Source organism: Ptychodera flava, chromosome 4 (genome assembly GCF_041260155.1).
Source record: "Ptychodera flava strain L36383 chromosome 4, AS_Pfla_20210202, whole genome shotgun sequence".
Taxonomy (NCBI): domain Eukaryota; kingdom Metazoa; phylum Hemichordata; class Enteropneusta; family Ptychoderidae; genus Ptychodera; species Ptychodera flava.
The window spans coordinates 36,683,090-36,698,726 of NC_091931.1; the positions used below are offsets into that span (position 1 = coordinate 36,683,090).

General features: G+C 37.5%; 1 protein-coding gene across 1 annotated transcript; it reads right to left on the bottom strand.

The window, feature by feature from the left end:
- Positions 1 to 211: 211 nt before the first annotated feature.
- On the bottom strand, positions 212 to 15,359 carry LOC139131641 (uncharacterized). Its single transcript, XM_070697791.1, has 6 exons — positions 15,073 to 15,359; positions 10,070 to 10,191; positions 8,414 to 8,854; positions 6,056 to 6,136; positions 5,265 to 5,489; positions 212 to 2,552 (listed from the first exon to the last, which is right to left on the bottom strand). Exons 1-6 carry the CDS (start codon positions 15,126 to 15,128, stop codon positions 2,305 to 2,307), a joined length of 1,173 nt encoding a protein of 390 aa, XP_070553892.1. The 5' UTR covers positions 15,129 to 15,359; the 3' UTR covers positions 212 to 2,304.
- Between the last annotated feature and the right edge of the window lie 278 nt (positions 15,360 to 15,637).

Below are 15,637 nucleotides of genomic sequence, written 5' to 3' on the forward strand. Positions count from 1 at the left end.
AACACTTTAATGTAGCAGTATGAGACAACTTCTAATGAAAATGTCCTAGACTAGTAAAAGTAATAATACTACGTGATGTTTTCCCCTATTTAAACCTGTCTTAGTGGTATGCCAAGTTGACCTTCAGGCCACATTCGAGGGCACTTCATGAAATGACAGATGTCCGCGTGGACAGAGACAGCACAAAATGAAGTGAGACAGCATTGAAAGCTTTTGAAGTGGGAAGCATTGTTTATTGGGTTTGTAGCTATAGAATGATGAAATTCAAAAAAAAATCACAATTTTTCAGAAAAATTGGCCATTGCATTTTCAGCTACTGTAATGTAAAACCTTGTAGTTTGCAAATATTTTATACAACTCTTCTGTGTATAAATGACGCACTTCATTTTTTTTACAAAATAATTACATCATAGGCAAGAGCAAATAAACAAAAAAAAAAAAAAATAAAGACCGAACAAACGCAGAGCTACTCATTAAAGTACTTTTGAACTAGGCTGGATGAATGTGCCCATGAATATATAAACAACATACACACATGTGCACACACACATACACACATACGAATAGTACAAACACATATAAACAAAAAAGTTTGGAAATCCCTAACAAAGTCAAGCATATGGTATCATGAAACGGGTGTCTTGTATTATTTCTTACATTATATTCATAGAGTTTGAATGTCACAAAAGAAGAAACTAACTGCTGGTGTTACTTTTGGTCTGTGATTGGATAAATTCCAATGATAGCTCTTACATCTGCTGTGAAATATGACAAGGTAGCAATATTACACCTTCAAGCATGTGTGGTCCTCTACGGTATTGGCTAATCTCATAAATTGCCATGATTGAATTTTTGTTCCCACGTGTATGATCTAAAACCTACTTTTGACGGCTCTCTTGGAAATCTGTGCAATTTCTCCCTTCAACTAACTATTGTCAGCTACTTGTGAACTCTACCAACAGTCTTCTGAATCTGTAGTCGTATAAAGAGAATATATAAAGTCTGCCGCCCTTAAAGTTATCTATAAGAAGATCTGGTAGTGTTATCATGGATAAAACCTACAAAAGTTGGAAAAAAGTTTACAAAGTTGTGGTTTTCTTGACATGTAAATGCAGAATGCTGTTCATTAGATTTCAGTCAGTCTTTTCAAGTTGGTCAAATTTCCATTGTGACAGACGTTTTTCTGATCAACAGAAAGGCATTTCTGTCACAAATTGAAAAGAACCAATAAAGGACCAAAGACAAAAAAATAAAATGATTTCGGCATAGCTTATTTGTCCTACGTCTAAGTCTTGATGCATAATATAGATCAAGAATTGTCACCTGACAGTGGAGGCACTCAGCATGTGTGACAAGTATGTACAGCCTGAGTAGAGAAATTACAAACCTTTCCTTTGTAGGAACACTGGCGTACATACAGGACACACAAGTGGAAAGAGTGGTATTCCATAAAAAGTCTGCCAAATGACCATTCTTGATCAACCAACCCTCAGAAAGGCCACGCAAAACATCCAAGCAAAACAGCCTAGATGGTAAATTCTAAATCAGATCAACGTTTGATCACTGGGTATATGGAATTCTCCACTAAGTACTTTCAGCGGTCTAGTACTTTCAAATGTTTTTTTTCATGCTATAAAAGCGGCAGTATTGCAGGAGACAAGAGTACTACTTTTATCGACAATGAACATACAAAGGAAGCATAGAGCTTCACTTTGCCCATGCAAGGGAAAATCCCATGCTGTCCATTGTAAGGAGATACAAAAAAAAGACCATAAAGATGTTCAAAGACATTACCAAAAAAAAATCACAAATTGTGTGTGTGGGGGAAAAAAAGAAAGGATGCAAAATATTTCTAATCAGGCAGGTGGCAGTTATGGCTCATTGTAAATCTATGTGCTTAAAAATGAAAGAGAGAGATCCAGCTAGCAGTACCCAGAAAGCAATGCTACACATACATACATGTACTTACACCTGTTAGGTGCCATGATGATAATTTACATTTACATAGCGTTATATTTAGAGGATTCTTTTACAAATACATGAACAGCAAATGTCCATTCACACGTGCATGAAAGACTCAACAGCTTGCATAGCATATACACTCATGCTGGGAATAAAAAATTGTACGTTCCTTTTTCTTCTCTGATCAGAGCTACAATCAAATTGCAAATATTTTTTTTTGTTCGTTTCATGCTAGCTGTTTCATCTTAATTCTGAAAGGCTGCTTGTGCAATAAATCTTTTTTTTTTTGAATTCCATGTCTGACTTCTCCCTGATATCAGGGAAGGAGAGTCAGTACACTATTTAGAATATACCACTGGACTTTCCACCTGGTGGGACACGACCTCCCTGAGTGGAGTGTTCCTCGCCGTATGCCTTGACGCCGGCTGCGGGCAACTCTTCGGGTTTCAGGCGGTCTGGTTTGCGGCGAGAGGGAGAGTCGGTCATGGTTACGCCGGTACTGCCACCATGGGTGATGGGGTTGCCGCCTTCCTGATGCTTGACGTGTTTCTTGTGACTCTCAGGGGCACCAGTGATGGGGTTGATTTTGTCTGTGATAGAGTGTCGAGAGGAGAGAACAATGCATGGCAACATTAGGCTAAGATTGACGTTGCAACGGTACAATGATAATTTATGTTGCTCACAGTATTTGTAAAAAGTAGAATGATTCAGTATTGAAAATATGGAAATTTAAACAACCACATGTTACAATTTCATGTGTGAGCTGTGTTTTGGCTGTCCAATGTCATGTTGAATTCTATATTACGACTGCGTTCATTGAGCTGATGTGCAAAGGCAAAGCCTTCAAAATATCATGGACAAGTAGCTTTTGCAAAGGACAGCTGAACAACAAGTTTGCTCACATTGCTAAATCTCTTTTCTGTTGGCATGTTTTTATAATGATACCCATTACATTGGAGTTCCTTTGCGGATTCTTAACTCAGTTTCTTCGACGAACTGAGCATTTACACAGTAGCAAAATTTAACAGCTACTAACAGACAAAAACCAAGCTGTAAGTCTGATATCAAAAAACATGGTGATCTGCTTTCAACTCAATTAAAAACAGCAACCCTGAATCAGTGGGGTGATTTAATCTGGTGCTGCCTGTTCAAATAACACACATTTTGCAGTGTCAAAAAAACGTCTCTGCAACATACAACACACATGCTGCCTTAGTGTGTGTGCTAAGCTGGCTTCCACAAACAGTAAAATACTAGCAAGCATAACAATAATTAATATTTTCACAGGTCAGTTCATTGGGTAGAAGAAACTGACCCAGGGTTAGATCATATCAATGCTTCATTCACAGCAATGAGTTGTGAAAATACAAATACTCTGTTCTAATTGTTTTTTTATCACTGATATACTGGTACATGTATATTTCCCTTCAGGAAAAGTCCATCTTAGCCAACAGATAATAGGTCTTCTACTTGATCATTCTGCAAAACTTTTAAAATCTGGATGTCAACTAATGTACAAAACGTATTGGTAGGTTGTTCTGAACAGTTTTCTCAGCATCCCCATGCACCTCTTTCTGTGTGCACTGAACTTCCAGACCAACAAGTGGGAATGGGGATGGAGTGATTCTTGTACCATGCACACGGAAGACAGGTGTGTTTATATTCTGTACAGGTGTGTTTATATTCTGTTCAAAAAACACTGCTAACAGCCTGTGGTGTGTAACAAATCATTGGTACACCCATTGCTGGAGAAAATGACAACTTGAAAATGATACTGTCACGCCACTGTGGGTATACAAGCATTATTGATCTGTTCACACATACATTATGGGTAGACTTGGGAAAGGGGTTCCCAAGGACACGGCAACAATCTTGTGACAACAAGGGCTTTAAGTACGAAACATGTTAAATGTTACACTATCACAAATTACGTACAAGCATGCTCAAAAAGTCTAAAAAAAACCAGACACTGAAAAGTGGTCTGACAGAGCAATGCTGATGTCATGACAACGTTATTTATTCTCTACTTATAATGTTAGTACTCTGTGAATGCATAGTATTCCCACATCGCTTGGTAATCTGTAAGGGCTTCATCCTTGTATTTTCAGCAACCTTTGAGTTTCTTCAGTTCACACTGAAGTACTAATATTCCTAAAAGATGGACTGTAGTTGGTATCAACCTAAGTAGTACTTTGAAACTCTGAGATAAATATTACACTATGGCTTTAAATACTCCAGCTGCAGTGTTCTCCACAGCTTGGAAATACAGAGGGGTGGCCAATTTACATAACAATGTATAATTTACATATCCTTTTGTTATGAAAATGCATTCCTTTGTATTGTATTAACATATGAAACAAAACAGAGGGGTGCCCATGGCACCCCTTAAAATCCCCTCTTGGAGAACCCTGGGCCAGTATTAACTGTCAGTGGGTATACTAAAAGGGCTACTTGTTTGATTTTGGAAATAAAATGTGTTTGATTTGCTGCACATCGGTTTATTATATCATATTATTTGAACTTTCACTGTCCACGCCCACATATCAATCATGGAAGTACCTGTTACTTGCAACAAAAATTTTCCTAGAAAACATCTTAGAACTTCTAGAAAGTTGCGACAAAGAAAAAAAACTTTCTATGCATTAATTCTGCATTACAATAAAAAAATCAAGTCTATATATAATGTCTCTAATTCCATCACCATATCATTGTTTTTAAAGTCACATTCACTCAAATAAATGTAAGATAGCATCAAGTGTCTTTTTTTTTTGCAGATGGTTCCAGGATGCTAGCGATAGGGTTGTGAACATGTAACCAGTGGTTACACAAGCTGCACTGCTTGATTGGTCTCAGGACAGGCGAGATTAGCTTTTAGAAGGAAGAGTGCTGGATGCAGTTGGATACTTCTCAAATCATGGAGAGGATCGTATTTTCTTCAGAAGTTAAAAAAAAAAATGCCGCACTTGAAGCAAGGCCATTTCAAACCAGCATCAATTGAAACGGTAAAAATTGGAGATAACTAGAAATAGAATCTAGAAAGCGAACATACAAGAAAAAAAAGAAATTGCAACTTAAAAAGCCAGCAGATTTTGCCAAGTTTACTGATGAAACACAAAGAGAAGCCAAAAGAGAGAGGATAGCAGTCATCTGGCATGAGACGCTGGTAATCAATGAAAACAGTGTATCACCATGCAGATGGAAGCAAAAGAAACATAAAGGAAAACAGCCTATGAATCACATTATTGCACATGAGGATATCAAAAATCCTCCCAACTTCACAGGGATTTATAAGAGTTTATCACCTTCTCCAGTGCCTCTTTCTCCTTCCCGGCAATAGACTGCGGCAAAACTGTCACTTTCACGGGTAGGATACTGACGCCTGGTGGCTTTACCGTTAGCGTTGACAGGGGACTGAGTATCTCCACCCATATAGAGCGTGGAGACATTGCGGCGATTACCTCCAGGCTTTTTATCTGACTGAGGAGCACCCTCACCACCAAACAGGTTACCTTTGGTGTCAACTTCTCCTACAGTATGTGTACAAATAATATTTCATTATACAGTCCTACTAAAGCTGGGGGGTTTGTCAAAATTTAAATAATGCAACGTAAAAGCAGGGATAAGCTTACTATAAGTGATGAAAAAGTTTTGCTGTCTCATGCTTATATGCTAGAATTAAATAGAAACTTTGCAATATAAAAGGTAAGCTATACATTCTTTAGTATTGTAAGGGATTAACTATTCCCAGAAAACATAACTACAGTGTATGTTTCACGATAGATGCACCAACCTCATGTGTTTCTATGTATCTACGTATAAGTCTATAAATTATATTCTATGTCCTGAGGTTGAGAGTGATGTAATAAAGATTTCTAAGTTTTCCGAAGATAAAATGGACATGCATTCTGATGATCATGAGTTACTTTGTTAATGAACAGTCATGTTAGTATGGTAGAGAATTTCTGGACTTTTGTGAAAAAAAGTTGTGGAAACAAATCAGAGAGCAAATGATGTTATGGATAATTTTTTTTCAAAGATGACCAAAACCTACACTAGTGGACACTGCACTTCGGTGTTAGTAAGTTATACATACTCTTTTGATAGTGTCTCTTGCCACTGCCCGGCCTTGTTTCTATTATCAAGGGTCCAAAGACCATGTCCCCTTTAGGTTCTCCTACATTGAGAATGAAATGACACATGTTGTATTGTGGTTCGGAAGAAAAAAACATGCACTGGTGATGCATAGTTAATTTCTCTACAGATGAAAACAGCTGTTGTCAGTTATGGTTTTATTTAATCTTGTGAAGGTGGGGATTGGGTGCAAGTTAGGTACTGAACAAGATGATGATGAGGTAGAGGAGAATGGAGCGCAGAGTGTTTAGACTTGAACGAAAACTTACATCATGAACAAAAATCACCAAACACTACAGAGTTCCACATGCAACATACGCAACACACCGATCATGTGGAGGGGAGGGCAGAAAAGCAAACCCAACCGGTGAAGCTGTGGCAAAATAAATAATAAAACAAACATTTTTTAAAAATAAATATCAAAGAAATATCATGGCTAGATTTGAGCTGAGAGCAGTGATAGGTGGGTACGTGTGCTCAATACTGACAAACACAGAAAGCAGGGAAACTAGAAAGCTAAATAAGTTTATCCTTGCATCAGCATTTATTTTTGTCACTATCAGTAACCATTAGTGATACATATAGGGGAGGATCTAATTTTGGATAATTTTCTAAACATCACTTTCAGTTTTATTTTACTTTATAACTTGCAATTATTTTCCCGTTGTTTTACTATACAGGGAATCACCGTTTTGCAAAGCAACAGAGGATAAACTAGAGCATGACAAAATCATATAAAAGATGGGTGGGAATCGTTTTGGGAAGTTTGAGTGCCACTGTCATGCCATAACTGGCTGGCCTGTTTTCATCGGAAAATGACAAATGATCGTGTGTTGTATACATGAAAGGAAAGAGACAGACAAAGCTGTGCTTGCACGGGGGTCACTCAAAGCATGAACTCCATCTGTAAGTTAAAAGTCAACGACTTGTTATTATTTCTCATGTCTGAAAATCAACCAGAATCTCTGATCAATGTATGTTTGAAGTCAAAATGGAACCTCTTCAGAACATTTTATGGTTCATCTGAATGCTAGAATTAATTTGCAACAATCTATATTTATCTGGAGTATTGTGGAAATGGAAATAGCAGTTGCTCTGAAGTGTGCTGTACAATCTAAATGTAGGAAGTAATTCCAATTCAGTTCTGATAAGTCCTCCTCTACGATTTAAATTGCCTATGTGAAAGCAAATACTGTTTATTCATATCTTTCCTGATCTTCTTTCTCTCAAGTGATGTACAATCGGTGTAAAATCTATGTGTCTATCTGAAATGAAATTTCAAAACTGTTGTAGTGATATATCTATCACTGCCTGGTTTCCAAGTGTCTTTGATTTAAGGTAAACAACATCTTAAATGTGCATGTCATTTTTTTTCAGTCTAATCGGCTAAACCAAATTAATCGCAGTGTGTACTTAAATTTTGATCACAGTACGCATAGGACAGAGTACAGAATGAGATTCTCGTATGTAATATGTAACAGCCAGGTAATTTATCAACAGTATCTTTTCTATAGAAGTACCCTATATAGACAGTAATGACAACATCTGTAATACACCTCGCATAAATGCAGATCTCAACGTTCAAACTACTGGCATCTGTGTAAACACAGCATCACTCTGTCATATTCAATGCTGTCTTTGAACAATGTATGCAAAGGGTTTGGTAATCAGTCTCTGCATGTACAATTCACCTATTCCTTTTCCAACCAAATCGCAATCAATCTTATTGAATCAGAGATTCATACAATTTACTTTGGCACAAAGGTGGGTAAAAGTTTCACTGTGATACAACACTCTCATCATTCATTTTCAAATTTACATGAAAACAGGCCCTGAATGAGGTAAGATGCCTTTTTTGTATACACATCAGGGAGTTATTTCATCATGCTGACGCAAGTTAACAACACAAACTTGATACAAGGGGCAAAATATAAAATGAAACAACGGCTTGCAGTGCTTTATGAGTAAAAATTATCTTTTGGCAGAGCTGAATAATAAAGACAGTCCACATCATTGCATATGTGAAGGGATGCATACAGAGATAGCTAAAATGTGATGGTGAAATTCTTTTGTGAGATTTTCTACAGCTACTCATATTCAAATGGTCCAGTGAAATCAAATTGTGCACAAATATAGACAAACTGAAAAATGAAGAAGAGAAGGTCTAACGAATTATGTTTAAAACTTAGAAAACAAAACTTGTTACTGAATTTTATTTTAACTAAATGTGAAACAATTTTAATTTTAGATACAGTTGGATCAACATATCCATAATTTAGTGAATGAATAATTTTGTTTGGAGTTTTGGCTTTCCCCTTACGTGCATCATCCTTTCTTGGAGTTGATGCCCTTGGAGTCTGACTTGGTGGTGGAGTCGGAGCCTTGATGCGTGGTGTTCTCGGTGCCGTAGCCTTTGCCCGTGGTGTTTTGGGTTCAGATGTCGGATTTTTGGGAGGTGATGTCTTTTCCCTGGGAGATTTAAGAGGTGGTGTCTTTCCCCTAGGGCTTTTAGGGGGGCTTTTTTGAGTGGGGGATTTTGGAGCCGTTTTAGATGTTGGGCTTTTCTTGGGGCTTTGGGGTTTTTCCTCTGTCGGTTTTTGTTCTGGTGGACTTTCATTCTGAGGGGTGGCAACTTTTGTTTCAGCTGGATTTGACGGTTCAGCATTTTCAGCTGTGTTTGTGTCTGGTTTTGGAATGTTTTGTTCCGGATTTCCAGATTCAGGATTCTCGGGTTCCACTTTTTCAGCAGTAGCTTCATCAGCTGAAAAGAATGCATTTCAAATCATGGAAAAAATGAAAAAAAAAATGAAAGAAATGAATAATCAGTATGTTGATGCTGAAACCAAGCAAACCATAATCTACCTGGCTAAGAAATACTAACAGTATGGTATATTATGTAGTAGTGCTTTTGAATGATAACTGAAAACTTTCCTTTCATGCTGTGTAGAAGACTTGTTTTTTCCTCATGAACTTCTTGATTATGAGTGTGATAAAGATTGCTTGCAATGCCAAGGCATTTGTTTTACCAGACATCACCATATGTATAATCCCATTGCAAGAGCATCAAAGTGGAGCTCTCACCAAGAGTGAGACAGAGGTATATGTTCAATATGAAAGTACTAGATATGAACACAGCCATGAAGTGACAACAGCCATAATGACAGAAACGGCTGAAAGTTTAAGTTGAAGTTCTCTTCACAAGCTTGACTGCAAGAGGCAGTGTCTGAAGTTGTCATCATGAGATCTGTTCATGAGATGGTTTTCACATATGAAGCAGCGTTCAGAAGCAACCAAGCTGTTTAACCCGTACCCTTTGACCTTGCGTGTGAACGCAAACTTTTAACATTTCAATAGTAGAAGCTGCTGTGCATGATACAATGCAGAGTGGGTGAAAGGTAAATTCTCATAAAACTGAGATGACATTGTACTTCAGAAAATAGTACTGTTATCCACAGAAGTCTGTTAGTATTGAGAATTCAGGGCTCAAAGGAGTTACTTTTTACCAATTCTTATATTATAATACATGTGAATAATCAAAATTTCACATGATTGTGTGAGCTTCACATGAGGTGCATCTCATTGTCAGTGGGTGGCCAAATGACCATAATTTATTGTGACAAAGTTCAGGCTAATGTCTACCTCTGCAAACCTACACACATTGAATTATAATCCTACATTGTAAAAAAAAAGATAAAAAACTAACATTAATCCACTCATCATGCATATGATTGCACCTCTACATTTGAGCATTTTTTTTGAGCCCGATATATTAAAACAAATTATAAACTACGAGATTCACCAGAATTATTGGTTAAAATTTTTTAGTAATATTAGTGCAATAAATAACACATGAAAATGTACAGCAAAACTGAATTAACTGTACCAAATAACAATCATTAAAGGTATCAATAATATTACAACAAACCATGCAGAGAATAATTATTTTTGAATTCGTCACATTTTTTGTCAGACTTACCTGCTGCCTGCTCAGGCTGGGCTTGTTGAGCTTGAGGTTGTTGGTCCCCATTCTGTTTAGCCTCTTCGCTGCCATCCCAGCCTAGGCTGAAGTTGGACTGACCGCCGGGTGGGTTCAGGACCCTGTAGGAAATGATAAACATTTAAATGGCTCAGTGATATTTCTAGAACACTGATTCTAAATGTGACATTTCTATCATTACTACAAGTACAAAAGAAATCTTTTATATCTTTTTTCTAGAATTTTGACTGATATCAAGTTCTAAGTTATCTACATGTACCTTATATTTTCTACACCCTCAGGTATCTGACATATTTTTGTAGCCTGTGGGAGGGGAATTTGAAATGGCTTGGAAAAAATTCCCGTGTGGCCTGCACTCAAACCCCCCCTCCAAAACCATAGGTGCATTACATAGATTGCAGAACAAATCATGCCTACTTGCATTTCTCAAGAGGTGACCTTGTGGTGAACAAGCAGTATGTGTCTCAGAGTATAATGTCATAGACATTGTTTGCATTTGGTTTGAATAGCATTTTGCAAGAGAGAGAGAGGACATACCCTAGCCATTTCTATATACCTGGTAGTGCACTGTAAAGGTCAAGCAAGACAGTCTTGGTCTGTTGTGTGGCGCATCTCTAACAATGGCGAGGTTCTGACACAAGGTCAATGGGCTCCTTGCCAGCATCTTTCAACCTTTTTGTGTTCAACTTAAATACAGTGGTTGTGCTCAAATGATCCATGGAGTTTTTCCTCAACAACCTTATATGGTTTATAGTCCAGTAACAGACCAGAAAGGAAAGAAACAACAATTTGCATAAAGCCTCAACTCCTGAAGAAAGCACCAAGGCACAGAAAAGAGTCTTTTGACTGATAGGACAGTGGCCACAACCCCCATGCTGAATTCTCATTTCCAGGATAAAAGGAAAATATTCAAAACAGGCAACAGGTTAGGGGCTAAATACTTCAGAGATCTTATTTACATTTGCAACTAGAATGAAAAGTTTGTAGGCTATTGTACATGAAAGAACATGAGGAACGGAGATTGGCATCAATATTTACTATTTTGACATAGCGCATGGCAAACATAATAATGTCCTTTCATGCTGTTGGTTCTTTCGTTATTGATGGACTTTTTGAAACACACACACTTATTGCAGATGACATTTTATATGACATGTGTCCTATGCAAAGTATGTACTGCAAACCTGTCATGTGTCAAAGAGTAGACCATCAGTAGTCGTATTATTCCACTAAATGACATACATAACCTAAAAAATGCATCTGGATGTTAGACTGAACATGACAATGTATTTTCACTTAATGAATATTTGAATTAGATTACATGTATATTATTACATGTAGGTATACCATCTGATCAGGTTTAAACATGTTGAAATAGCTATCTTGAAAGACTTTATTTCAGTTTCAAATTCTGAAATTAGTGATGTGTAATTATACATAAAAATTGTCCACTCCTTCCTTTGGAATAAACATGCATGGTGTATAGTGTTGAGTTCAATTCTTTGCAAGTCCCCACAAAAGAGTATTCATGTGATTGTCAGCAGACGAAAGTGCTGATATTAACATTTAAAATTGTTGCTTTGTGTACAGCGCTGAAGCTTTTGGCTGTTGTTACTGTCAGTTAATTTGTTTAGCCACGGTCCCTATATAGGGACCGTGGTTTAGCAGTCTATTTTTGTGTTACATGTAATGGTGGGACCACTATCACTTAAGAAACTGGTAGAGAAAATGGACACATGTGGGAAACTTTGTATCCTTTGGGTCATGTACTAGAGATGAGAAAGCAATGTCAGTATGCAGTACCTTGAACACACTGTGTATTCCATGTATTTAGCTTTAGTGTTCATGAAAACACATATTTGCATGGTACTATTATATCAGTATGATATGCCAGAGTTTGACAAAAACTATTGCTACTTACACATACACTAGTGTGCTGAACTGCAAGTTGATCTTTGCCAGACTCTATTGTCTGTAGTTTTACAGTAAGGTTATGTCTGTGCATTAAAATGTGATAGATAGGGTACAGTTTGTTTACCTAAAGTGATTAATACATACATGTAATACAGGGATATTTCTCTGTTGACTGAATTATCTAGCATGGTGAAAGGTAAAAAGTCTCGTGAAATGGAAATGCAACATGAGATACAACACAACAGTAGCACTGCATTTGTACATGCCGGCGGAAGTGGGTGTGGCTACTAGACATGTATCATTTCAAATTTTCAGTGAGCGTCTGTACTACATGAAAAATGCCAGGGTGATTAACTGGTTTTGCTTCTGTAGTAAGTCACTGACAAATTTCATTATCAGTAAAGTAACTTGTCATTACCATTTTGGCTACACACATTATACATTGTCTATTCTGTGTCACATACACCCATGATTATGAACTTCAGTAATGCAGCAGGTGATTGAAATTTTCTGAATGAATTCACTTCCTAGAATCTATCAAATGGGAAGGGTTTCACAAATTTCAGCGTAAACATTTTCATTTACCTATTGCTTTGTACACAGAGATTGATTTGAACCAAGAAGGTACATGGACGGAGGATTACTGTAAAACAATAGGCTATGAAAAGAGATCACACCTAAAGTACCAGTCAAAGCCAGGCCAGTACTAAATGATTTTGTTACATTCATGTTTTTCAATACTTCAAAGCCTGGGGAGGGCATTTCTTGGACAAGTAACACTATATGTACACAATAGTATACATGTATCTTTACTTTAACAACTACCGCCATATTGCACACTTGCATTTGATTACATGTGTAGTTGTTGCCATGGGGGTTATGTACATTACTAGTATTATGCAACGCTCCCGCTATGGCAGTAAATGACATTTATGGTGTACTGCTATGAGAGCAATGCTGGCTTCTTTGATGTTTTCTTGGCTTCTTCCGGTCCAAAAATGTTACAGTGTACGTTTGACAAGTTATAAATCTGCACTGGTGCTCTGAGGAAAATTGTTGGGGATTTAGTAGTATTAGAAAAACATTACATGTTGCTTAAATGCCAAGTAACTGCTAACCTTGGATTCACAAAGTGCAAAATTCCACATGGGTGATGGACATAGTACTCTGTGCAAAGAAGCATGGAATGCGTCACTGTATGACTCATACGAGTGAACATTTAACACAGGAGAAGAGCGAGTATCACAGCTTCATGATGATATTGTCTGGCAACTTGCATGAGAAGACCTTGTTATGTGTGTGTGATTTACATTGTTTTGCAGTGACAAACATATCAGGGAGGGTTCTTCATGTACTTTGATCCAAAAATTTACTGGGAGGGAAAAAATCTTGGCAAAAGCAGAGATACAAATTGGTCATTAAAACTAGTATACAGAGAAACCATACACCATGTGTGTGCTGGTCTGCCTACAATACAAGGCCATTGTAAATTTAGATATACATGACCTTCACTTTTCGCATATGCAATGAAGCACAGAGTTGACCTCCCACCCAATTACAATGTTTCATGAAAATCAGTAGAGTTTGGCAATGCATGCTGTTGCAAAGGTGACTAATAAAGACGTGGTCACTCACTTTTACGGTCCATGTTCATTTAAAAAAAAATTAATGAATCTGAACTTTTTACTTCAAATTTCCCCGATCAGAAATGTGTTTTTTTTTAAATCAAGAGACAAGCCGACATAATTGAGTCAAATGTGATCGGGAAGCGTTGTCCTTTCAGACATACATGTCCCTGTACAGTTTTGCTGTCATTATATTCAAGGTTACAACCCATTCTCATGACACAATAACCCCCATCTAAATCAAACAGTAAGTCTACATATACATCATAAGGACAACGTATAACCTTTGCTGGTCTGCTTTCCAAATGAAATGCTCTTTCCTTTTTACTCACTGTGGCTCTGAATGCCCTCATAACTGCAATATACACCTCATTCCATTGGCTGAAAAATGTTCCAGGTTCAGTTGCAAAACAAATATTCAGTTGCAGTATTGCGCAAATTCTATTTCTAAAATAACTGGCAAAATTAATTATAGGTAGTACTACGCCAGTCGTAGCTCTGCCCAGGCTTCATAGTGGCTGTTTGAACCGACAGTTTTATATCAAATGTGTCAGTAAGACATGCCCAAAATCCAGATTCATAAGTTCACCGAATTCATATCTTCCTGACCATGCAGCAATGAATTACAAAGATTGTGTCTAGTGTAGGATTAATTAATTAATTAATGCTGAACTTTTCCTTTCTAATGAGTCCATAGAACTGTCTTTTCTGTCCACCATAATACCGGCATTTCCCTGGCTTGATCTGCTTCATTCGTTTTTTGAAACCACAGTCTCTCCACTGTATTGAAACCATGGAGGTAAATGTTGAAACAAAGGTTGCCTTCCATGGACAGAATGCAATGACTTGGTGCAACTACTGCACCCTTTTCAGAGTCAATATTCCGATGTGTTAAAATCAAGGGAGCATGGACGAAGGATGTGATAAGCTGATTCCCGCAATTCGTTTAGTATTGAATAAATAAAAAGCTACTCAACGGTCAATACGACATTTACCCCTTCTTGTTTTTGTATGAATAATTGAATTGGTAAAATTGATTTCTCGACCCCATATCAGAATTTGTTTCATTTAAAATAGTCTGCCAAAAGAAGTACAAGAACAGAAGATGGGTAGTTCAATGCATGATTAGTCATGAGACTAGCATAATATATTACTCATATCCCCAGGACGAGATACGACCGCATGAAATCCGTCTACCATGCTACTGTACTGTAAGCTTTCTACAGCCTGCATGCAGCCTACGCTAACTGCACCGATGCATGATGGATGATCGCCGTTTTTCTTGCGTTTCGTGCATTCGTGTTCGTGAAAAATTACAACAAAATTTGGCAAGGAAAGCAAAATTGTATCATTGAACCTGACCCTCATCATTTCAGTTTACTGTAACATACGACAAACCACTTGACGCTTGGCTATTCTTATGGCATTTTTATGTGAGCTTACCTGGACGTTGGTTTCTCGATGTTCTCCATCCCCTGAAACGTTGACGTAGTGGTCATAGTTGTTGTTTGCCGTCGATTTATTTACGCGATATAGAAAATAAACGAGAGATTGACAAACGAGAAAAGGACCGGTACCGTTTGGGCGGTTCCACAGGACAACTTCAGCCTGTAAAAGGACTGTGGGTGGATATGTAGTGTGGTTGACCCCGAGCTCGAGCGGTGACTGGCAGAACGCTGTGTGGTAGTTGATCCTCCGTGGAAATATTCAACTGAACCGAGGTTTGAATTATGTGCAGCATGACGTCATACTTCAGCTTCATCCCTAAAACATTTGAAAACGTGGCTTTGATTGGCTCCCAGATTCAGCGCTTCCTCTTGAAAATACCTTCAGCATTCAAGGAAACGTGGCAAATCCATATAAATATGATACATTCACCATAAAAATATCATAAAATATTTAATTCTTTATCCATAACCGCCAAATCATCAAAGACTTCTCCATTTACCTGTATTTAGACACCTAACAGCGTAGCCAATCGAATACTTTGGTAGTAACACAACGTTAA

Bases quoted from the DNA above. Each gene is read 5' to 3' on its own strand.
- LOC139131641 (XM_070697791.1), bottom strand. From the start codon at position 15,128: ATGACCACTACGTCAACGTTTCAGGGGATGGAGAACATCGAGAAACCA. The intron at 10,192-15,072 runs GTAAGCTCACAT...CATTTCCTACAG, and splicing joins ATCGAGAAACCAACGTCCAG to GGTCCTGAACCCACCCGGCG. The intron at 5,490-6,055 runs GTATGTATAACT...CACATACTGTAG, and splicing joins CAAGAGACACTATCAAAAGA to GAGAAGTTGACACCAAAGGT.